General features: G+C 50.6%; 1 protein-coding gene across 2 annotated transcripts in view; it reads right to left on the bottom strand.

Annotated features, from left to right (window-relative positions):
• Positions 1-1,295: 1,295 nt before the first annotated feature.
• Positions 1,296-25,154, bottom strand: part of STK10 (serine/threonine kinase 10) — a 40,435-nt gene continuing 16,576 nt past the window's right edge. The window contains exons 1-18 of one of the 2 annotated variants that reach the window (XM_015876297.2): positions 19,218-19,501; positions 18,880-18,928; positions 17,431-17,580; positions 15,640-15,712; positions 14,721-14,915; positions 13,882-13,963; positions 12,641-12,775; positions 11,599-12,144; positions 8,425-8,555; positions 7,747-7,870; positions 6,453-6,632; positions 6,121-6,213; positions 5,847-5,976; positions 5,320-5,444; positions 4,724-4,912; positions 4,434-4,559; positions 4,099-4,212; positions 1,296-3,990 (exon numbers count right to left, since the gene is read on the bottom strand). In XM_015876297.2, coding sequence (XP_015731783.1) covers positions 3,850-3,990; positions 4,099-4,212; positions 4,434-4,559; positions 4,724-4,912; positions 5,320-5,444; positions 5,847-5,976; positions 6,121-6,213; positions 6,453-6,632; positions 7,747-7,870; positions 8,425-8,555; positions 11,599-12,144; positions 12,641-12,775; positions 13,882-13,963; positions 14,721-14,915; positions 15,640-15,712; positions 17,431-17,580; positions 18,880-18,925 — 2,580 coding nt within the window. In that variant the 5' untranslated portion in view covers positions 18,926-18,928; positions 19,218-19,501 and the 3' untranslated portion in view covers positions 1,296-3,849. Of the gene's footprint in view, positions 3,991-4,098; positions 4,213-4,433; positions 4,560-4,723; positions 4,913-5,319; positions 5,445-5,846; positions 5,977-6,120; positions 6,214-6,452; positions 6,633-7,746; positions 7,871-8,424; positions 8,556-11,598; positions 12,145-12,640; positions 12,776-13,881; positions 13,964-14,720; positions 14,916-15,639; positions 15,713-17,430; positions 17,581-18,879; positions 18,929-19,217; positions 19,502-25,154 lie in introns of those variants that run through there. The other variant, XM_015876295.2, reaches the window with a different exon arrangement.

Genomic DNA, 25,154 nt, shown 5'->3' with positions numbered 1-25,154 from the left:
TTTGGGCTGTGACGTTGATAGTATGGATATGGAAGATGGAGCATGGCTTTGCATGCTGACCTACTGCATCCTGCAGGAGGCATGCGAGGAAACTGCAGGGCTGTGGCTGCGGTTCTGCTGCTCCTCAGGTGTGGATCAAGGACATGGTGATGGCCTGGAGCCCCATGCCTGGTGCACATCTCGGTTATGGCCATTGCAGCAGCAGGGCTGTGGCTGCAGTGTTTCTGAGGATCTCTGATATTGGGGTGCAGGTGCAATTAAGAGGAGTTCAGGGTTGAACAAATTGTCCCCAGCTGCCCTAGGAGAAGGTTCAGATGTTGCTAATTACCTACACAGGGGAGCTCATCACCTGCTGGAGCCAACATCTCAATCCAAGAGGACTTTTGAAAACCCGGCTGCCACCTGCCGCCCAGCAGTGGGACAGTGCAGCTCTTTAGATACCGCTGTGCCTCTACAACAGCCCCATCCCGATGCCTTTTCTCCCCGCTTGGCCGCCCACACCCGCAGCAGGAGCAGCGGTGGTTTTTGGGTGGCTCGGAGCCCACGGTGCGCAGGGGAGGTAATGAGCAGAGCCCAGGGCAGCACAGGTCGTGCAGCACCAGCTGCTTCTCGGGGATGGCAGCTCAATTTTTATAAAGATAGACAGGTTTTTCACTTCGCTCCGTGCTTCAACGAGGCAGAATGGCAGGTAATGGCTATGGCTGGAATACACGGTACTTTCCACCTATTTATAAATAAGAATTGTCACGGTTGAAGTTCCCCTGAGGCGCTGCCGAGGACACGAGGATGAATTAAGTAGTCCCGAGGTACACTCAATGAGGCCACTTTGGACCGGGGTGTCCCAGGGGACAACAGAGCCCGGCAGATGCAAATGGAGGTGGCTCATTATGTATCCTCAGCTACTCCATCTCTAACTTACTGTATCACGGAGCAAGAAGACGGGCAGCCTGGTGCTCCTGTTAAAGCCGGGCAACCTGAAGAGGGAATTAGTGAGCGATTCGCGTTCTTCCCCAGCAGGTTGCGATGCTTTTTTCCACCAAGCAGGGGCACCCGAGCACTGCTCTCACCCATCCAGGAGCTGCTGTTGGCTCTGTCAGCGCTCCGGCTCCACCGCGATGTCAGGAGCGCTCCCGAAGCATCGAGCTGTGTTTAACTAACTGCAAGTTCAGCCTCGCAGTGCTCTCATTGCCAGGAGCGGCTCTGCGGGTTTCCTGACAGCAAAACCCAACCTGAAACAGCAGCGCTGAGCTGGTGCGAGGCACAGCTGAGAGCACGCGGCAGAGCAAACACACGGCTGGGTTTCAGGTGTTACTTTATTAGAAGGCTCTTTACATCACAGTGATGACTCCACTGAAGGTGTTTTCCAAAACATTTTTAAAAATCTTTTTATTCAAAGCCACATTTTTTTTTTTAAATTCCCCCCCCCCCCCCCAAAAAAAAAAAAAACAAACACGTATTTGTGGTTACTTTGGAACAGGAAACAACAAAACATCCTCTTAAAGGGAGGCTAACTAACCTCCCTGTAAACATGACAATCATCAGATGTGCTCCCCTGCCCTCTGCATGGAGAGGGTTTGGTGCCACAGTCCCAGTGCACCTGGAGAAGGAGCAGAACAGGCAGGGGACAAAACCATTCCCATCCTCTATTAGTAGAAGCAAAACCATGCTGCTAACTCCAGGCTGTGAGCGAGCTGCACTGGAGGAAGGCACAACCGATTTCCCTCAGGGGATCTAACCAGCTCTTTAAAAGCCTCCAGAAATAGTCTCCATCCATCCCCACAGCTGCACAGTATTCAGAGAGAACTGACACTCCTGGATGCAAGAAGGCAAACAGAGGGGCTGCAGCATCCTTCAGCTGGACAAGATATGGTAGCAACACTACTGCAAGGCATCCTCCTGCAGGTCACACACACCGAACCAAAACCATGTGCCAGGTACCAATTCCTGCAACAACCACCATCTTACAGAACAGCTCCAGCCTGACCCCAGCAGGATGGGGAACTAAACCACAGGGGCTGCTGTGGTACATTTCTATTGCAACTAAAAGGCTGAAACAAACACATTGTTCTGGTTCAGGATCAACCCATGTTCATTCATTTTTATATCCTAAACTGGTTCTGTCATCATATCTGAAGGGCACAGCCAATGCTTTTGGATACAGGAGATGCAGTCTCCCTAGGACGGCCTATTTATTGCAAAGTCACCACGCAAACTGCATGCAAAGGGACCCAGCCCTTACATCTCTAGGCTATATTTATTAGTGATGCTGATTCAGAAGAATCTAGGAATGGCCCAAATTAATGTAGTCTAGCTAGTTTGTAGGAAGCATATTATGAACTCTAAGTTCAATGCACTCCTCAGATAAAGATGTGGGAAAGACCTGGGGGCTGAGTCCTTCAGCTAGGGAGTGTAGCGTGCCACACACCACCTTGCCCTGAAATGGTAGGACATCTCTGAACTGATACTTAATAAGAGTTATTTTTTAGCAGGGACATTTCTTCTTGCACAAAACAATTGTCCAGACATCAAAGAGAGAAAAACCCAAGTGCTACCATACATCCTTTGGTCACTGCCATTGCATGAAGAGGGTCTTGCTCAGTGAGGTCTCTGCTTCCTTTTCCAGCTTTGTGCTCTGGGTCCCACTCAAAGCTCAGCCACTCAGTGCCTTGTGCTGGTGTAGAACAGCACCCACCTGAGACATAGGTACAGAACAGAGGGGTGGAAGACTGGGCCTGCTGCTGCTCTGCCTCTCTGCAGCCTGACTCTAAGCTGAACCATCCAAGAGACTATGGCAATTCACGAGGAGATAAAACAGGGTAACAAGCCATCGTGACCTGTCTTTGCATCTCTCCTTCCCTTGCACCCCTTGTTTCAAACTCCTTTGCTTCTTCCTGTGACCCTGACTTCAGAGTGGCTGACTTACACAGCCCACACATATATGGCACTTAAAAAAAGCACCTCAGGCAGATGTGTGACTATGAGAGCTGCTGCAGTAACACCCTGTGGCCAACCCCTCACTGCATCACAATGGGACTGAACACCATTACAAACTCCCACGTGCACATGCACTTCAAGAGACAAAAACCTGCAGGCAGTTGAGAGGTTCAGTGATGAGCCCCATGTTATCAGCTGCAAGTCTGGGGCCTGATAAGTTACTGTTAGCCAGGTGCAGAGGGTCTGTGGTGCCTGCAATCACAGCAAATGAAATGACAATGAAAAACTGAAGGCGCTCAGGGTGCCCAGCAGGTCCCTTTTCTTCACAGTCTGTGCTGGAAGAGGAAAGAAAGAGCACAACTCCCTCTCCTAAAAGGAAAAAAATCCAAATCATCATCTTCCTTGAGACAAAGAGGGCAGTGGCAACTACAAATTAATCTAAGACAAGTGTGGGGGGCCACAAGGCCAAGGCTTGCATACGACACCACCAGGGATGCTTTATCCCAGGCTGGCCGGTTACAGAGGACTGGGAAGAGCAGCCTAACCACTGGCAGTGTGCTCGAGGCCCTGCCTGCTGCTCCTGCTCAGGGCTGCTATTCCTCAGTTCCAGCTGATGAGCCCGCTGAGCACCAGGCTCACAGCACAGGCAACGCATTCAGCTAACAGTGCAAGTAAACCACAGAAACTGTCCTCCCCAGTCATGAGCTCTGCTGAGAGGGCCAGACTCTGGAAAAGCCTCCAAAACATTCAGTAGCATCTCTCAGCGACGGACAAAGGCACGTTTCTCATAGAGACAGCACAGGGACAGGCAGGTGCTGTGAGAAGAGGCTGCTGAGAGTCTTCCAAGTCAAAGATGCCCCACTGCAGCCCTGGAGGATGCAGCAAGGCCCAGCTGGTGTCCTGCCAGCCACAGGGTTACAAGCTCTCTGTGGAGCTGAAGGGGATGAACTTGGTGTGTTTGGTTGGGGATGCTGGGGTCTGTTCATCTGCCTCCACACTCAACTTGAAAAACATCTCCTGCTCACGCTTCTTCTGGTTCAGCTCATCCTCCAGGGCCTGAAGCAAAAGGAAACAAAACATGAGACATATTGGACATAGTACCAGAGCTCTGGACATTGCCCCCTCCAACCATCCCAGCACCCCAATCTGCGAGGAGTGCAATACCTTCTTCCGTGGCCTCAGCTTGTCCCTCCACTCCTTCATGTGCAGGTTGTGATTCTCATCCAGGGACTTCAGTTTCTGTGTTTCGTGTTCAATCAAGAGGTGACACTTTTCATTCTAAACACAGACAACAAAGCATTAAAGAAGTGGGACTGTAAATCCTGCAAGTCCAACAAGACTTGCAGCAGCCAGAGGCATTTGGAGCTCTGAGCTCCAGGCATGCTTACACTTTGCCACATAAACTTCTATAGGTCAAGCTGGGGAATGCCAGTTCTAGCTCACTGCAGTCACTTCTACAATGGCCAGGGCTTTTCTACACATCTGAGGGGCACAAGTACCTGAAGCTGCTGGAGCTCGTTCGTGTTGCTTTCACACTGGGCTAGCATGTCCTTCATCTGTGTCTCATGCTTTTGCTGCTGGTGTAGCCGCTCTGCCTTTTGCCTCTTCTCTTCCTGCTGAGAAAACTGCAAGAGAAGAAAGCAGGAGCCTCTGTGTGAGCATCGCTGCTCTGATCACTGCATTAGGTTAGAATGTGGGGAACGGTTTCTTCTTTCCAACCTGAATTCCCCAGTGAAGCACTACACCCCTAAGCCAACCCTCAACCCCAGTGTTCTGTGCATGGCCTGACCTGTTTTATCTTCTCCCGCTGTTCAGCTGCGCTTCCACTGGAGTGGATGTGCAGGCTCTTCTTGTACATGGCCATGCGTGTCTTCCCTTCGCTCCGCTGGATTTTGGGGAGCCGAGCTTTCTCCTGCTGTTGCCGAATTTTCAGCTGCTCTATCATACGTTGGTTGTATCGCTGCATTTGCTCCCTTTCCTGCAATGAACGAGACAAGTTAATAGGAGGAAACATGTGTCAGATGTGCCAATCTTGCTTACTGCTATGGGAATCCAACTCACATACAGGATAATGTTTCCTGTCTGTCACCAACAGATCTTACCAAACCAGGTTCCTCAACACAACGTCTAAATGTTCCTTGAATGCCTCCAGGGTTGGTGATTCCACCACCTCCCTGGGCAGCCCATTCCAGCACCTGACCATTCTTACAGTCAGACGACCTGAGTGTTATTCCAGTTCCTTTGGACTAATGACACAGACCTTCAACTCGCAGCCCACATTCCACTCTCATTTTAATCCTGGATGGGAAACATCCCTTTCACAGACACCCAAGCACCCATCCAAGCAGCACACAGGACTATTACAAGGAGAAGCTATCTGTTCACCTTCTCATGCTTCCTGAGCAACTCATGCCTCTGGAGGAAATACTGGTCCTTTAGCTGCTGCTTGATAAGCTGGTGCTTTTCCTGTTGCTGACGCTCCTCAAGATCCCAGATGCATGCCTCTCGGTCTGAGGAAAGGAAGAGAGTCAGGAGAAAACCCACCTTGGACCATCAAGCTTGGTCACATGCAGCACCCTGAGCAGGAGTGGTGGGAGCTGCCTACTAGATGTGCCGCGTGACCACTCACTGCCTGTTTTCCAAGCAAAAGTGGTTGTAAACCATATTAGAGAATCATTTCTAGTAATTATGAAGCCTAATTGGTTCGTATTTGTAAAGTGCTTTGAAGATTAAAATGCTATTTATTATTATCGCTAAACATTTAGACAGGATCTGGCAGGGCTGTTTTTTTCTAAATCCTTCCCTGCCAGCTTGCAACTCTGCCACAGCAGCTGTTGCGTGGGACGAGCCAGCAGTGGATGAGGCCACCATCACAGCGTTTGCTTTCTTCCTTCTCAGCCTTTGCCACCCACCTCTCATAAGCTGCTGCTTTTTGTTCAGGCACTCGCGTTCCTTGTCACAGATCTCTTTTTTGTTCTGGGCAGTTATGTTCTTCATGGCTAGCTCCAGATCTTCCTTCTGCTTGGCCAAAAAATCCTGTTCCTGGAAGGAAAAAGCAATAACAGCATGAGCCTTCCTCCTATTGCAACGTGAAAAGCAACTGGTGGTATTTTACAAGCTGCCAATCCATCAAGGAAGAAGGATGCTTCTATCGTTGAGTAGTGGCAGTCTTCTCTCAAACCTTACCATGGTTTGTTTTCTTTGGGCAAAGTCATCCATCTTCACCTTCATGTTCTCTTTGCGCTGTTGCCGTGGCAGCTTTTCAACCTCATTCTTGACCTTTGGAGAGGGAAAGAAAATTTATCAGCAGGTAATTTAGGCCAAGAAAACGCCACGGAATGTTGCTAAACATCTGGACCTCAAGAAACACCCTAATATACCAAAGAAAACCTAAAAGCTTCCTACTAAAACACCAACAACTGCCTCCCCCTTGAGCTCTGCTATGGAGAACTGTTTATGCTTTCCTGGAAGAAACAGATGCAGGAAGCCAGCTTTCCTCCATCTGACCCCAAACTTACCTCCTTCTTCTTCTGCTTCAGCTGCTCCATGAACTTCACGTGGTCCCGTTCCTGCTCTAAGCGGATGCGCTTGGCCTCCTCCCGACGGCGCAGAGAATGATCTTGTTCCATCTTCTCAATCTGCTGCTTCTGCTGCCGCTCGAGGTTCTCCAGTTCGGTGTCGTAGAACTTCTTCTTAGCCTGTACAGGAAGGGAACATGAATCAACCTCAGTCTCCACTGAGCTTCGTTTTCTGGTGTAGCTGTCCTACCACAAATTGAGCCTCTAATGAATACAGAGGAAAGAAACTCCCATAGAACGATGTGTGAAGCACACAAGGCAGACCCAGCTCTGGTGTGAGCATGAAGCCTTTTTTAATTTGTTCTAGAACTGATGCATTTCAACACTATCTACTTGCTTAAGTCCTGATCCGCAGCATCCCACTGGGACCCAAAGCCCTGAGCAAATATTAACAGGCAGCAGAGTTCAAACATAACATTTCTTTCTCTGCAGACAAGGATTTTCATGTTTGAGGGCACCATGCTCCAACACAGCCTTTGTGTCTGATCTCCCTGCAAGGAGCAGGGATGGAGCACACCAGTATCAGTGGGGCTGGGCTGCAAACTGCCACAGGGAAATGGTACAAGAAGCACATGTGGGGCCTTTTGCACATTGCAGTGTGTGGTGAATAACCTCAGAAATGAGAAGTGACTTGCTAAGATGGGAATTCACAGATGTGGCACGTCAAGGCTTTAACAATCTAACAGCACACAAATGATTGATGCTTTCCAGCCTGCTGTGGGAGGATGGGGCTACCAGATGTGCAAGCTAGGTGAATTAATAAAGGGGTATTTAAAAGATGGTTTACAGAGACTGGACTGTAAAATCATTCTACTTCAGTGTAAGCTGCCCATGGAGGGACTAAGTAAGCCAGCAGAGTTTATGTTTATCCAATTTATACTCAAAGACTTGCCAGTTTTCCTGCTCTCAGACCCTGACCACACGGTTTTCTTATTTGAAGAGTTTTTGTTGTTGTTAAATACAATAGTGCCGCATATCTTTTTGCACAGTAGCAATAAAGAGTCACACAAGGAAAGACCACTAACAAGGGAAAGTCCTGAACAACCCTTCCCCTGCCACACTCTGCAATGGCAGACAGCATTCCCTAAGCACGTGTCACCCACAAAAGGCTCCATCCTCCACAAATGCATCCCATCCCTCAGATCCCAAAGGGGCTTCTCAGCTGTTCTGCCAGAGTTTGCCAGGAAGAAAAGTCAAAGCAGCTGATAGCCAGCAGCTCCCCCTGCCCACATACTGTCATCTCTTGCTCGAAGCGGCGGAGCATCTGCTCCAGCTGCAGCTGGTGCTTGCTGTTGAGCTGGGCCTGGTTTCGGTGCTCCTCCTTCTGAAGCAGACGCAGCTCCCTCAGTTCCTGGCGCCTGCAGAGGGTTAAAAGAGAGAATGAGAGAGAAACACTGTCAGATGAGCTCAAGAGCTGAGTGCCTGAGTGAAGGTGGCAGAATCAATAACCAGAGCACTGCAGGAGTGAATAAAAACTGCACGGGCATCACTTAGCTGCTGACTGCTGTAAGTACAGGCAGGAGGTAAATGCCAACAGAGCTCTATGCACTGGGCTCTGTGACACCAGATCACTTCAGGAAAGCAAGATGCTGATTACATTAACTGTTGGCAGGCTGTCACTTTTCACAAGGACAGACTGTTAGCCCTTAAGCCCTCTCCAATAAGCCTTGACAAAGTTCGTGAGGTGATGCTGCAGGCAATGCCCACCATCCGGATTATTGCATATACAACCTGAAAACAAGGCTCTGGGGAAACCCCACTGTGACCTTCCAGTACTTGAAGGGAGCTTATCAACAAGATGGAGACTGACTTTTACACAGCAACAGGACACTTCTGCTTGTGGAGATCACAACACTGCCCAGCTTGGTGCTCTGCCCCCCCCCCAACTCCTTCAGCATGGAGGCAAACTTGCCTGAGAAACCTCATCTCTTCATCCTTCTTCTCATCCTCGCTGATGATCTTGGAGGTGGTGACGCTCACCTCTACTCCATCCACCACAAACTTGCGGGTGCGTTTCAGGGTCTTGTTGTGCATCCTGGAATCCTGCATTCAGCAGAGGAAGAAACAAAAAAGACACCATGAAGCAGCCCTGTGGTTTGCAGCACAGGGTACAGAGCTGGAGATCTCAGAGCCATTTTGATGTCATGGTTGATAAAGAACAAAGAGAAGAAAGGACAACACATCAAAGTGGAAATCATCAGATTTGGAGTCACCATTCAAATCATTCAGTCTTCGCTACATGATGGAGTAGTGAGATTTTCACCCTGCAAAACTGCAGTGCCTAGAGATCCGCAAGACATAAAGCTGGCAGTGATTCCTTCTAAGTCTCCCGGGCTTTCTGACCTGCAGGTACAAGGCAGCCAAGGCTACAGAGAACTGAGCCAACCCTGCATAACACCTTAGAGTTTGTGTCCCTCTGGCCCTCATTACAATGCTTTGCTAATGACAAGCAGCTCTGAGCTCTTTACAGCACCATAAAGCACAGCCTAGGTTCATTTCAACTCATGCTGAGGAAAGTGAAGAACCTGCATTCCTCTGCAGGGTCTGCACCTGCAGCCTGGCTGAAGGGTTGCCACTGGGGAATGGGCTTCTCTGGCAAATAAATAAGGGCACAAATGAATCACAGAATCGTTAAGATTGGAAAAGAGCACTAATGTAATCTAGTTCAACAGTTAAATCTATTACCACTATGCCCACTAAACCATATCCTTAAAATTGTGGTGTCCTACAGAGAAAAGGCAATAAGGAAACAGGCCAAAGCAGCCTAAAGTCCTCTCATTCTTACACTGATGGCCATTATAGAGAACATAGCACAGGAGCTTCCCATGAGCCTGCAAGAGCCCAAACAAGCACCCAAAGAGCCTACAGCAACCCAAGAGAGATGAGGTTTAATGCAGCTGGGCACCACGGAGCTGCTTGGTCACATCCCTGCAGCTGAATGGGGGGGAAGAGATTCAGAAGTAAGAAAACTGTTGAGACAAAGACAGTTTAATAAGAAAGAAAAATATAAGAAAACAAAAGAACCCTACAACTAAAAGGAAAAGAACCCTTTGTGATGTAATTGCTCACCACCAGCCAAACGATGACCAGCAAGATCCCAAGTAATGGTGGCTTTTATTGCTGACACCCTATGGCAGGGCACATCCCTTTGGTCAGCCTGGGTCAGCTGTCCCAGCTGTGTCCCCTCCCAGCTCCTTGTGCACCCCAGCTCCTTGCTGGCAGGCAGTATGAGAAGCCAGAAAGTCCTTGACTCAGTGCAAGCACTGCTCAGTAACAACGAAAACATCAGTGTGTTATCAGCACTGTTTTCATTACAAATCTGAAGCACAGCACCCTGTGTGCTACTATGAAGAAAATTAACTCTGTCCCAACCAAACCAAGACAAAGAGCAAGAGAAGTGCCAAGGGTGCGTGAGTTATCCACTGGAAAACAATCTGGCAGAACCTTAGTGGATAAAACAACACTAAAATTTCTGGAAAAAAGGCTTGCATGAGACCATTTTAGGTCACAATGGCTCTAAGTGATGCAAACTGAATTAAAACAGCTGGCTCCTATGTTTTCAAGATGAGAAAGTGCCAATATTGAGCAGGTCTGAGCCACTCACAGTGCCAGTTTGGCACCCTGTCCTCCCCATGCTATGTTCTCCAAATGAACATCTCCCCCCACAAACAGTTCAATCTGGGAAGTTTGCTTTTCTTTTCTATCTGCTTCCTGCCTGCAGCCCATTGCTGACCACCAGCAGAGAATCCAGGACTGTCCAGCAGCTCTGAGAGAACAGCTCTGCTTGATGCTTGGAGAGATGTGGTATCATTTGTTCTGAGCATTGTCTCTCACTGGGGTTGATCAAACTGACATCTAACACACCTGTCTCTTTGATATTTATTCTCCTTTCCTCTTCTAAGGGACCAACTGAGGAGAGCAATTACACACGTGGCATCATATGTGTATTTGGCTGGCCCCAAGGAGACCAGGTGGCACAAGAAAGGCAATGAAGAGGGGTGAACTGCTGTGCAAAAGCATCACACTTTCCTTATTAGCAGATCTACATTGTGTGTGCACTCCTGCAGGGCAAACCAGAGGAAAGTTTTGCTAAGAATGAAATTTGGGCACATTTGAGTGCTATCAAGTTATCCCTCATGCATGCTACTGGATAAAGGTCTTGTGCAACAACTCATTCTGCCCCCTCAAGTCACACACATTTCGTCTCCTGAAGCTCAGCAAATATCATTTGAATCATTTTGCTTCTTCATCTAAGACACACTGACCTGGCTGGCTCTGGCTCACAAGCACTCCCAGCCTCCAGAAAGCCTCTGCAAAAGCCCAAAAGCCTGGGAGGTCTTTGTGCAAATCACTGCTGACAGAAAGCACGCCAGACGTACAGCAGGTTGGAAAAATCAAGAAAGTCTTTTCTGGGCTGGTGCCTTTCTCCTGGGGGTTGGTATTCTAGGAAGAGCAGGGAATGATGGGCAATACATCAAGTTTAGGAAATGACATGTTGAGTTTCCCATTTCAGCTCGATCAGACCATGCACAACTGCACAAAGTCAGGCACAGCTCCTTCAGATTTCTCCAGAACCACAGAACAATGAACTTCCATTAGATTCCATTGGCCTGGGACATGCAGCAGCTCCACAGAGAGATTTTGCCCATTTTGAGGACGTGCCACATGCTTATGGCACAGCTTAACCCAGAATTGTCACAAACCTTCCTGGCCACCTCACCAAACAGCATCCTGCATCTGTGTGGCACTTCAGGTCACACTGAGGGTTAAAACCAGCATTCCTGGACCTCTGCTGTCATCCAACCTCTGCAGTCTCCTACGTTATCTGCTCCCTTTCCACGCACGTGGCAGAGTAGGGGCAATTCACACATTTCTTCTGCAGTCACAGAGTCCAATGCATGGAGCAAAAATCTTCCAGAAAAACATTCTGGTTTTCAGGAAGGAGTTTAATGAGGTATAGATGCATGCACTCAGTCTCTAAAGGAAAGGATCTGAATTTCAGGGACTTGGATAGAAAGAAAACCCAGCATTTATGGTAGGCTTGCTGCCCTTCCTGCTCAACACCCCCCCTACCCCCTGCTCTCACCTTCAGGGAGATGGAACCACTCTCTCTGTTGAGTGACAGGTCAGCAGACAAGGAGATGGTGAGGTCCATACTCTCTGAAGCTGATGTGCTGCCAGAATCTGAGTCCCCTTTGGACCGGCTGCCAGGGAACACTGCTGATGAATCCAAGCTTCCATTGGCAAGTTTCTCCTCTGGGAAGTTTTCCAGGTGGCTGCTCTCTGGTCGGTCCACCATGCTCCTCCGTTCCTTGCTGCCTGGCATGGGCTGCTTATCCCCCTCTGCTGAACTACCCCGCCGTCCAGACAATGAGATGATGTCTGGTTTGCCTGGGGTGGCTTTCCCTTCATCTGGGCTGGAGCTGGCAGGGGTTTTAGTGGAGTGGCTATTCACCAGTTTGTCACTGCTTATCCCTTCATCCAAGACTTTATCACTCTGTCCATTCACCATCTCCTTGTCAGTCGCTACAGGACCATTAGATGTCTTGAGTGAGGAAGAGTCTGGAGGTTTGTCCCCATCAAAACTCAGCTGACTCACTTCAGAGGGGTCTCGCTTGTGCTTTCCAGGCAGCTGAAAAGACAACAAACAGAAGATGCTGGGTCTTGCACCACCACTTCGACACATCTGCAAGAGTTTTAAGTCCCCATCCTTCAGAATAAAATCACCCACAATGGAAGAGAACTATGAAGAAATGTTGCCTTTCAGGACATTTTCCCTGGAATACTGATGTCTTTCTCCATAGGAAGAAACAGAGCTTAGTGAAAGCCCTGGCTCTCCATCCTTCACAGCCCTGCCCATAGCAGCAGCTCTATGTGCTCCCATCTCATGGGCGGGCAGCTGGGCCACCCGCCAGCACCATTGTTTCCCCATGCCCTTGGCAGCCACTGAAAACTGGCCTCTCCCTTGTCACAAAACTGCCTTCCCATCCACCTGAGGGGCCCCAGCAAGGCAGCAGCCTGCTCCTATCTAGGAGAAGACCCAGGATTCAGCCTTCTGCAGCCAGATTCACCCACTGCTGCCCCACTCTGTGCCAAGCATGGCATGGGTCTGGCTGGAGAGCACTCACCGAGGCTGACTCGGACGAGTCATCATCCTCTGCCTCATCCCGGCTGTCCTCGATCTCCTCCAGCACCTCTGCCTTAGCCTCAGCCACCAGCTCACGCAGGGCTCGGTTGCTGGTCACCTTGCTAACGAAGGGATGCTGAAAAGCCAAGTACAGTAACATGTCAGACAGCAAATAACAGAGCAAGGGTGCTGAGGTGACAGTAAGGTACACATCTTGCTATTACACAACTGCAAAGACCTAAGGGCATGGCTCTTGCCAGCATCACCAGGCATAACCCCCTAAGTGAATTTACAGCTTTGTATGAGGGAGGAAAAGACGCTAAGGTTAAACCTCAGCTCTGTAAACACGTTCCAAGCACAATCCTCTGCAAAGCTGCATTCTGTCAACATTCCTCCCAGAAAGCACCAGCTGCATTTAAACAAGGAGCTCTCATTGCAAGATATCCTCCTGCCCGCTGCGGGTGGGCTGACCCTGGGGTACAGGTCTGAGCCCCCAGGGCATCACTGGGGCAGAGCAGGGCAGTGGGAAGCCTCTGTGCAAACACAAAGAGGGGAAGGTTTAATTGAAATTGGGCTCAGATCACTCAGTAAACAGTGGCATGTTTGTGCAAAGCTTCTGCAAGAGGCTGGGGAGTCCCTGTGGTTTGCAGAGTACATCATGCACTTCCTACTCTTGACTCAGGTAAACACACAATGCCGTGGGCTGCCCCAGTGACAAACAAAGCCACTCCTCCCTCGTCTGTTATTGCACCACTCTCAGTGCTTACAGGGACAGAGCCCTCTAAGCTGAATGTTTGCAGGGTAGGAAGGATGCAGCAAACATTCTCATGTCACACAACATTTGCACTCCATGCAAAAAGGCATCTTGCAGGGGTTTGTTATTTCAGTAAGGAACAGGAGGAAAAGAGCTGCATTTAGATTTGGTAAAGCCAGTTATAAATGGAGCTGGCTGCCACTTGGGCATTTTTAGGGAATGGGAACCACTTCTACTCTAGCTGGCATCAATATGAACCCTGCAGTTTGCTCCAATGAATAAAACAAAGCTGCTGTTTTGGAGCATCTTAGTGGCTGAGCAGTACTATGGATTTTCCGAACAAGAGAGGTATTATCTAAATCCCATCTAGAGCTCATCATCACTCTTTTTTCCTCCTGAAAAGAAAACAGAATGAAGTTCAGATACCCATGGCCCAGTGAAGACCCAGCGAGCAGGGCAGTCCCATTCTGGGTACTGCTGGTCCCTACCTCGAGCAGCTGGGCTGCGCTGGGTCGGGTCTCAGGGTTCTTGTCCAATGCTGTCTTCAGGAAGTCTCTGAACTCCAGGGACCTTCAAGCACAGTCATCAAGAGCAGGTCAGTAGAGGGAAAGACCTCAAACATCACAGGGGACAGCTCTCCTGCACAGGTTTTGTTCCTGTTTACATCTGGCCACAATCCCTGTTTCACTCCCAGCATGGAAAGCCCAGTGCTCAGTTTGACAGATGATGTATAAGAGAATCAGCAGCATGGCCAAGTGAAGAACTAGATTTTCCCTTACCTGTTATGGCAACAGACAGCAGGATAGAATGACAGCTGCTGTACTGACATCCAGGGCAGAGAGATCAGGAAAGGGCACCTATCTGTGGCTTTCCAAAATCCCAAATGCAGCACTACTTGGGAACTAAGATGCCCCAGGACCAAACCAACCCTTCCATCCCTACAGCTCCAGTGGAGATGGATGGCCATAAAGGATCAGAAACCCCAGAGGAGGGCACCATCAGCCCACAGAACACAAGTCCCAGATGGACAGTGAGTCTGACTCAGTTCTGGCTGCCCAGCAGCCCCATGGGGAAGCACTAGCCCACTAGCATTCAGTGGTGGCTCACTACCCTGGGGCTCCTGCCTGCTGTCTGTCACAGCCCCAGCAGCTCCAGGGTTCCCAGCACAAATCCGGACTCCAGATCACACCCTAGGCCCTCAAATTAAACACCACTGTGATAGAAGTGATGACTCTTCCCTCTTTGAGATGTTATGCAAAGTAGAAGGTGTGCACTGCAGGCTTTGCTGTCCAGAGTACATCACAAATCCCAGGGTGCCCCCCCTCACCATTTGGAAGGGCAGCTGAGAGTGGGAGGGTCAGACTTGGCAATCTTCAGCAGGACTCGCATGGGGTTGAGCTCATGATGGGGTGGCTCAATCTGGGCCATTTCGATCAGCGTAATTCCCAGGGACCAGATGTCTGCTTTGTAGTCGTACGGAGTGTCCTTCATGGTCTCGCACATCACCACCTCCGGGGCCATCCTGCAAGGGGCAGAGCAAGGAGCAGGGATGATGCCACAGCTGCTGCCACACTCAGGAGCCTCTTAGCAGAGATTAAAAATGCTTAAAATTATCTATAGGATGGTACAAACGACAACAAAAAAAGCCTTTCTTTCCAGCTCTGGGTTTGGGAAGTAGCAGCATCTTGTCTAAGGGTCACAGTCCTCCCTCTTCTGCAGAACAGCTGAGACAGCCCAGGCAACCCACAGAAACCCCCAGGCCATTGACATCTGGCACGGATGCTGCTTCAGACAATAAATTAATACTTGCAGACTCCATTCCTTCAGCAAGTTGGGTGATTTAGAGGTTGCATTTCTGGAGCGAAGAGTCGTGCTCATGTGCTTGGAGCTGCTTCAAAGCACGCTCTACCACCCAGGCAGAGGGGAGCAGCCAGAGCACACACACGAACACATGTGTGTACCTCACTCCTCTGAGCCTGCAGTACGACAGCACTGCGGGGCACTGTGACACTATGCAATGCTCTGTGCCACTTATATTCCTCACGGCTCCCTTCAGGCAAGGGGAACCCTTGCACACAAGCCAGTGATGCCCCAGACTCCTTGTTAAACACTTTGGTAGGACAACGTGGACAAGAAACTCAAATACTACCAGCTCCACGTTTCTGAGCAAGTCTCATTTTCAGAAGGGTGAAGCCATCATGTGGCTCCTTACAAAGACAGGGTTTCTTCCTCATCAGGTCACTCACCAGTAAGGGGTCCCAATGAAGGAGTCTCGCTTCTGCAAGGTTTTCACATTTTTGGCAGACACTCCAAAGTCAGCTGCAAAGAGCAGTAACATTAGATGCTGCAGGAGAACTGAAAGACCCTTCTGAATTAGCACACTTGGCTGAAACACAGATTTAAAAGCAAACACGCATTTAAAGAAAGAACAGGATAGAACGTGCTGTTTCCTCTATACTGAGCATCAGAAATCAAATTTGCTTTTGGGTACACAACCACCAGGGACCTTTCCCACCCATGCACTATGTATGACATACAGCGAACAAGCCATCCCTGCTGTAACCCAAACCTTACGTACTTAGAGGGAAGCTGAGATCTTTTTCCACAAACAAACAAAAGCAGCCCCATGACAAATTCCTCTTAACACTACTATTTCATAGCAAAGAGTCTCATTTTACTCCCAAAAGACAAAGCACTGTTGTGCTCTTTGTCTTCCTTACAGTCCTGTACACAACAGCCACTGTATGACACCATTTTCTGACTCTGGCCCACAAACAGCTGCTGAAGCCAAGCCAAGCCAGTCAGACTTGATCGAGGCACTAAACCCACCCCAGGTGCCCTTTCTCTCCATGATGGCAATGATGACATTCAGAGGAGCTGCTGTCCACCCACAGCCTGGTCTGTGGATGCCCTAACCATAGGTCCCTGTTGGCTCAAGGCAGCAGAGCACCTCTCATGCTGGAGCACAATACATGGTCACAGGAAGGTCTGCAGCATCCAGGGCTGCCTATGTGTGGGTTCCCATTTTATGGGCCACCCCTGGGTCTCCACTGGCACCCACAGACACATTCCATGAGTACTCACAGCTGCTGGCACCCCCCAGCAGGGTCTAAAAGTGCTCTGCACCTTTCCAACCAGAATCCAAAGAGACGGCTGCCTTCTTGCTGGACACCAATTTAACTCAGACCTATAGTGAATTGGCAAAGCTTCTCTTTGGCACAACTCACCCTGTCACCACCAGACCTGCTCTGGAGATAAGATGAATTCCTTTAGCTCCCAGCCTTGCCATCTGGCACCCTTTACAGGATGCTCAGCAAGCCAAAGTGCACAGAAATCAACTTCAAAACATGATTAAGTAAATTCATGAAAGGAAAATCCATCAAGGCTCTGGCTCGGAGTGAGTTGGGGGTCTCGCTGCTCCATGCTACTCCCATAGATTAGCATAGAGCCCTTGCAATGCTGTGCCCTCCACCAAAAGGCACTGCACTCAGCTGGCTTTGGGGACACTCACTGTAGCCATTTCCTGATGCCAGCACATGGGGTATACAAAGACTGGGACTCCCCAGAAGGAAGGCACTGACATCCCTTCCCCACCTCCCCTCCTATCAGGAGATCTGTGGACACTGTATGTGAGAGCTGACCACAGACACCTGCTCAGGACCAGGCAGTGATGCTTCTCAACCACCTTCTTCCCATTGTAATCTTTAACCCCCACCAGGCTACAGAAAACACCGCATTTCTACTTGCAGCAGATACTGAAAGAACTCCTCAGCTAAGCACAGCACACAACTTGATGGTGGATCTGCCCCACTACATAACAAAAAGTTTTCCCCTTTCTTTTCCTCCCTAAGCTCATCAGTCAGCAGAGAAGCAGGGCAACAAAATGTGCACGCCATCCCAGTCCTGCTCCCATACATGCAGTCAATAAAAGAGAGCATCCATCAATCCCAATCATGTTACATTGAAACAGTACAACAGCAAAACTAACAAAAGCAGAACCATTGCAAAGTGAGCACCCATGCAGACCCTGTGCTCACCCAGCTTGATGTCCCCATCCTGTGTGAGGAGCACATTGCCAGCCTTCAGGTCCCGGTGGATGATTTTCTTGCTGTGAAGGTAATGGAGAGCTTCCAGCATCTGACGGCAAATCACTTGGATCTGGGGCTCGGTCAGGCCCCGGTCCAGCTCTGTAAGGGGAGAAAGGGCTGTTAAACAGGGCAGGGATTCAAGCTGTGCTCTCCTTGAGCCTCAGTAAGGCACGGACAATCCTGTCAGGCCACTTAAAAACCACTGTCCATGTGTCAAAGCAGCAGGAGACTAATGCAAATCAGCTTATTAGGGTAATTTGTCCTCAAAACCAGAACTCAGCTTGGAGCTCCTGATCCATGGCTCCCTCCCACGATGCGCAGCTGAGCTGCCTGGTCCAGGAGCAGTGGATGATGGGGATGGGGAGGCAGGTGAAGCTGCAGGGGCTGCTGCACAGCAAGGTATCTTCATGACTGGAAAACAGGTCCCTGTCTGTTTGGGAACTGGGTCACTGCAGACAAGATGGGTTTCACCTGGCATGGGGACACTAGAGGATGGTGCTGCAGGGAGCAAAGAGCTGAACTCAGCTGCAGGTGGCAGCAGGGCTAAACGCAAGCATGAAAACCTCTCAGCTCTGTGCACAGCCCTGCTGTCACCCATTGTCACCCACTACATCTGGGTGCTGAGCAGAGCACACTGAAACCAGAGCAAGTGTGAACCAGCTCCAGTCTGGCTGGAGTGGGGGCTGACAGGTGGCGGCTTAGCCTTCTTCTTGGAGCATCTGGCAAAAGAAAAGCTTTGAACGCCGCTGTGGGCAAGAGTTTTGTGCAAATTTGGGAGATAAAGAGAAAGCAAAGCTTTCGGAATGAACTGAGCTTTAAAAGGGAATAGAACAGGTTGGCCTTGTGGAGGGGACAACGCCTCCCTGGGACCCTACAGCCCTGGGGCGGTTTTGAGGTACACTCACACACTCCCAGTCCCAGTGGTACTATGGGGAAGGGAGGAATTGAAAATGGGGAGGTTCCAGGAATTGCTGCAAACTGCAGTTTATTTGGATGCTTGGGCTGTTTTCCAGATGACTGATACCATACGGAGCAGTCAGCGAGGAGACCCTGAGAGATCCAACATGATGGGCCCAGATGAAGCATCTCAGCCCTCTTGGAGAAGCTGTGGGAACCAGCACCCCTGTCCCAAGCAGATAAATATTTAAAGCCCTTCGGTCAGACTCTGCCTTCTCCCCCATGCCTCGTGATCTGCTGATCCCAGTAGCATTTAAATCACAAAAGGACATCAAAAGCAGCTTGGGAAACACCCACGGGCTGCCACACCTTGTGCTCCAGGTAAGAAAATAGGCAAACTCATGGGAGAGGAGCTGCAGCAGGAGAGCAGGGCTACCTGCTGTCCTGGGGTGCACCTGATGGCACTGCACAGGAGGGACCCCCCCAGGGCCATGCACTCACCCAGCATGGTGGCATCCACAGCCCCGCCTGGGCAAAACTCGATCATGATCTGGGGAAACAAAGAGAGAGGAATTACAGTCAGCACCGGGTGCCGCCAACACAAACCTGCAGGGTACAGGGGAAGAAAAGCAAAGTGTTCATTTTGCCACTTCCTGCACAACAAAGCCACCCACTCACACCATGCAGTCACCTTCCTTGTGCCCTCATGGCAGTGCTGAGGCTCCAGCTCTCCCCATGGCACATCCCCATCACAAACCTCAGCCCTGCAGGCGGATCCCACTGCACCCCAAGGAGCTGGGTATGGCCCCATCCTGCAGCTCACAGCCCACAGCCCCTACCTGCAGGTCTATCCACAGCCGACAGCCTCAGCTCCGCTCCCCGTGTTTGTTTACATCTTTTTCCATTGCCTTTTGGAGCGAAGGCTGCTCCAGAGACACGGCCTTGCCAACAGGATGAGATAGCTGTCATAGCTGGGAGCTGACGTGGCAGGGAGAAATCAGGCAGGATTTTGTTTGGAAGGGATGGGAAGGGCTAGTTGGGCCTTCCAACCTCCCATTACTCAGTAGTTCATTGCTCTCTTGACTTCAAGCAATTCGAGGGAAAAATATGTGAGCGAAGAGGTTGAGTGCATTTGCCAGATTGTTGCTGTTTGTCTCCCAGGGACACGAGCAGAACCCTGCCCATCACTCACGTTCCACTGCTGCCTGCCCACCCCTCTTCTCCCTCCGTTGCTCCACAGGGCTGCATCCACCAGGCATTAAACATACTTGGCACAGTGCACTCAAAAACTTTGCAGACACTGGGGATGCAGATCCCACAGGTTGCAAGATACAGGACACAGAGCCACGTGCATAGCCCAGCACCACTAAACCTCAGCCTGCAGGGAGCATGCGCAATCATCCCCTGTCTCTGGAGCCTTCTTTGGGGACAGCTCGACGCTGACCCCAGCTTCTTGCTTACGTTCAAGGCAGATGGAGCTGCTTAGATAAGCAAACTAAAAATTTCAAGCAGCCAGGGGTTAAGAAGGACAAGAGACACTTCACAGCCCAGTGCCCCAACAAGCTCTTCTACTCCTTGCTCGAGCAATGCAGGGTGACGTGCCCGAGAGGCAACATGCCAGAGTTTACTCTGAGGACAAGGACTGAGCACATTGCAGGCAGTGTTTTCCAGCACAGCTCCCTGAGCTGAAACTACCCTTCATGGGGAGTTCAGACACTCAGCGCTGCTCCATCTGAGAGGAGGAGGTTCAGCCTCCCTCTGCCCCATGGTCTAAGATCTGCAGCCACAGCTGAGTTACAGCCCAGCCTTTCATTCTGTGCTTCCTACATAAGGACACAACATATGTTATTTCCCAATCTGGACCATGGTGGAAGACATGGCTGATTTGTTCTGGAGAGAGAGGACAGCAGGAGCAGGGACCCACACTGAGATCCAGCACACCTCCAAGTGTGCCGTGAGAATCGGCCCCGGTCCAAGAGCGAGAGGGGAGACAATGCTGGGAGAAACACAGACAGGTTGGGCAGCATTACACAGACACAGTTGGAGGAAGCAGAGAAGAATAACCAGAGGCCAGGAGAGGGGGGGGGAGTGTTTTGAATAAGCTGGGGAAGAGACAGATGGAGAGAAGCATTTGGGAAGATGCTCAAATGATTTGAAAATCAGGAGAACAAATCTGTGCTGACTCAGAGCTGAGCACAAGGCTGGCAGAGAGGAAGACAGGGGGTCAGCAGAGCCCTCACAGTAACAGATGATGTTATCACACTTTTTCTTACTTGAGTTTGTACCATTAACCACAGCATCAGCACTTCAGTAGCAAAGGCAAAAGTTGCCTCCTGGCATCGCCTCTGCGTGGAGATCTCCACTATCAACCAAACGCAGCTCAGACCTGTAAGTGTGAGCATCACTTGTCCACGTCACTCTGACTGGCATGAAACCTGCCCACACAGATTAACCTGTCTCATCACTGAATCACAGCTGTGGTTTTGCTCATCCCACATGAGCAACCCTTCCCTGTTGGAGCCAGGTGCCTTGGGAATCACATGCCCAAAGACGGGGAGTCTCCAAGTTCAACCCTCAAGTTCAATCGGTAGAGGAGACCTGATGAGAAGCCCCCTGGTGCCACCAGGCTCAGCTCTTGGCTCTGAGCAGTCTCAGGAATCCCAAAATTTCCAGCAGCCCAATTCAAATCAACTGCTAATACAGCATCCAAGTGACATGGGCGCTTCTGTTGCAGATGCCCAACAAACAGCTTCACAGCTCTTTGCACCTGGCACTTCCTGAAGCTCCCTCTGCAGAGACTCCAGTTCGAGGAATGGATTTTGAATCTAAGAGGAAAGCAGAGGGCTCAATGAGAGCCAAGTCTGGTGGACACAGCCTTGGGATCCCTGCCCCAGGGCACAGGCACTGCATGAACCACTGGCACAGCTGGATGTGCTCTGGGGAGAGTTGCTCCACGGGGAAGGGCTGGGCACAACAGACCCCACTCTGGGTCACCGTGGGTTGTAGTGCATCTCTATTGGGTTTAATCCACAGGCTAGTAATGAGAATATTAGGAAAATACTACCCCTGAAACAGCACGAATGTCTGCACTTACAGAGGCACAGCAGGCAGCAAGCCAGCCAGTGGGAATATGGAAAATATATGAAACTTTAAAATATGCATTTTCAACAAGGGCAGAGATGCCAAATAATAATTACGGGTGTGGTTAGATAGTCTGAACATCCAAAAAAACCTAATGGGCTCATTTCAGCCCAGAAATCCTGACTTAAATAAATCCAACTCCCAATCCCACAGCTCATACACCACACGTACAAACCTTCCTTCCAGGAGCAGGGCCAGCTTTAAAAAAGTTTCACCATCAAGCCAGCTGGGAACACAGGCCTGGTGTCAGCAGCATGCAGCCTTCTCTGCATGCATGCACTTGGGCTGGGGGCTGCACCAGTACCTGTGCAGCTGGGAGCTGGTAGGGAAGCAGCCCAGGCACTGACCCCAACATGGGCACCTCATTGCTCTGGCTGCAAAGAAGAAGGAGCTTGTAGGAGTACAACAAAACAAAAGAGCTGTTGGCAAAGAGCCCATACAAGAAGGAGATGTACCCAAGGGTACCCTAAGGGCTGTGACTTACGGGTTAATGTTTTGCTTGGGATTGTTGTCACATTCCTTGATTCACAGGCAGACAACACCTTTGTCTACATGTCTCCAAGGCAGCGCTGAATCCATGACCTCGCTATCGGCAGTGCTGATCTTGAGCTGCCCTTTGCCTCTCTACTCCATGCCAAGCTGATGCCTGCTCTGTGCTCAGCTGCCCTCAGCTGATGGGTGAGGCTGGGGACAGGTCTTGTTGCTGAGCCTCAGCAGCCTCATGCAGCTCCCAAGCATTAGACCCATGCATCTGTGAATCACATTGCAGCCCCATGTAGGCATTCTAAAAGCAGCTCCTTCAAAGTATGCATGCTGGGTGTGCAGCCCCCTGCCCAGCATCCTACTGCCAGCTGCAGGGTCTCCAGCGAGCAGCCTGGGACAAACATCCTGTTTGTAATGACTTCCTCCATGCAAGAAAGCCAGGGACTTCCTCACTGCTTGTTCAGGCTGCCTGCTGCGGAGGGGAAGCGGCAGCAGCACCAGCCCAAAGCAGTTTGTGTATAAAACAAAAATGCCCCAAGTGCTTTTATAAGCCCCAAGGCAGCTGCAATTACATCTCACAAACGTGTGCAGATATTCACTGTGAGCTCCTGTCACTGAAAAAGGCAACAAAGCAGCCCTTCCCACGCAGCCCAGCAGCCCTCACCCTGACAGCTCAGCCAAGGGACCCACCTGCTTAGCAGCCCAATGGGACACACAAGGGACATGCACAGGATGGATCTGGGCTTCTAGGCTATAGACACAACAAACTGAAGTCTGAGTGTTAAGCTCAGCTATTACGGCGTTCCCCAGAAGAATAAATATATGTGTATTTGTTGAAGCCACTATGACTTAAATTATATACACTGAAAGATGCTGCTGTCCTCCTGGGGACAACCAAGCTTTCTCCTGGCTCTGCCCTGGGTGCTTGAACTCCAGCTACTTTCCAACAGTGTGAGAAAAAAGAATTAAAAGAAAACAAAACCAAAAACAAACCTTATCTCAAAAGGTATTTCACCAAACACCGGATAGTCGCCTGGGGTGGAACAGCTGATGTCCCTGAACTTATGCTGAGGTTCCTAACTGAAGCCCAATTAAGAGCACACACCCTCAGCTCAGCCAACTTGTTACTCATCCAACTGGCATGCTGGAGGGCAGAGGCCGGTGAACTGTTCCCTTTACAACAGCACTGGAGAAAAGCCTCTTCTAGGCAGACAAAAAGGAAAGGGGGAAAAAAAAGAAAGTCAGCTGGGAAAGCTGTGGGCAGCTCGGCCGTGGCAGTGGGGGCCCTGGGCAGGCTTTTCCCACCAGAACACTGGGCTGCATGAGGACACTGGGTCGCTCTGAGCTGGAGGAGCACTCTGACGCAGCGTGTTCACTCCTAATGCACTGGGACTCTTGCTGTGATGTGTCTTTTGCAGTGGCACATTGAGCAGCCCGACTGGTCCATAGCACCCCACCTCCATTTGCAGCCCATGTGCCAGCGAGAACAGGAGGCTGTTGGTGTCAGGATGCATCTGTCCCCAGTTCACACTGCTTGGTCATGAAACTGCTTCAAAACTTCAGCAATTTCCTCTCGCTATCTGCAGTGAAGGGTTTCATTTGGCTCGTACAGCCCGTTGCTGGGGAGCAGGTAACCCGCAGCATCCTGTGCCTGCACTGCCCCATCACCACGTGCTGCTGTGGCTCTGCCATGCTGCTGGGGCAGCTCAGCTCTCCATCATACAGCAGTGAGCACCCTCCTGCACAGACATCAGATCTCCTGCCTTGTCCCACTGTGGGAAGATTAGAAAGCACACATGGGAGAGTAAACTGTGCCCTGTTAAAGCAGGATGCTTTTCAGGTTGCCACATTGGCTGCAATCACAGCCTTCCACCTTCCCCCCTTGCTCCAGGATGCAGAGCAAGCTCAGAGCTCTCACAGGGATGCTGCAGTTCATAGCACTCATTTATATCTGTTTTCCCAGAGTTTTCTTGTGCTGTACCTTGCCTGTTTAGGAGGGAGAGGCACAAGGATGGGGATAAGCAGATGCAGGTAACACTGCATAGCAGCCCTCGGCCAGCACAAGGCTTCACTGGCATCACCCACCCACTTCCAGGAAAAGCGGAAGAAACAGTCAATGGCAGTGGGTGGAGACAGACCAGGTCACTAAAAATCCTTCACATTCAGCAAAATAGAACAAGAGGGAAAGAAACAAAACAAAGACACACGCACAAAAAAAGGAAAAAAGAAAGGAAAATGAGCAGCCCTGGTGCTGCAAATGAGCTGAGCTGCCCAACACAAAGGATGGGTGAGGAGGATGGCGCAGGATTGCTACAGGGTTTGCTATGAACAAAGCCCCAACGCCTCCAGCATTGTGCTGATCCCTTCTTCCTCCCAGCACACCCAGCTGACAGACACGGTTCCCATGCTCAAGCAGAAGGCACAGAGCGCACAGCCCTACCCAGATTGTGCTGGGTCCAGCTGCCCTGGGGAGGGAGGGAGGGAGAGAAGGAAGGAAGGGGGCAGACACCCCACATCACAGAGCTGCTTTTCAGCCTGCAGCGAGAGCTGGCCCCTCTCTTCTGTGTGGGGATTGCCCAAAGAGGGAAGTCTGGGTCCTCTTCCCCTTCTGCAGGGGCACTCGGCAGCATCACCTCGGGTTAAAACCACAAGGCACGTACCAACGCCTGCATTTCAACAGAATGCTGCATTGAGCAACAGCCTCTGCAGCTGCAGAGCCTTCTTCCCCCCCTTGCTGCCAGATCCTGCTCAGCAGGACACAGGCTGGGGACATGCATGAGATTGGTGTCTGCAGAACCCCTAGCCCTGCTCAGCTGGCCAAGTGCTGCACCACAACAGTGAAGGCTTCAGCCCTGAAATCTGGCACCACCCTTCCACCCTCAGAAAGGGCATCACAGCCTCCAGTGCCTTCCTTCCCCTTCTCTCACCCTGCACAGTAAAAGTGCAGGCGAGACCTTGTCCCACCCAGCCACACACTGGAGCCCACCTGGGGAACAGAGCCCCTCTGTGAGCCACCCAGACCTCCAAAAACAGATCCTGGCTTCAGAGTGGGACAGAGCCTCCCTTCATTGCACCCAGCCTGCCGTCAGCACGGGCAGTTCTACCCTCCACAACGGATAATTCTCCTGGCATGAAGGTGGTAGAGAGCAACC

The sequence above is a fragment of the Coturnix japonica genome, chromosome 13 (genome assembly GCF_001577835.2).
Source record: "Coturnix japonica isolate 7356 chromosome 13, Coturnix japonica 2.1, whole genome shotgun sequence".
Taxonomy (NCBI): domain Eukaryota; kingdom Metazoa; phylum Chordata; class Aves; order Galliformes; family Phasianidae; genus Coturnix; species Coturnix japonica.
This window is presented reverse-complemented; position numbering and strand designations above follow the sequence as displayed.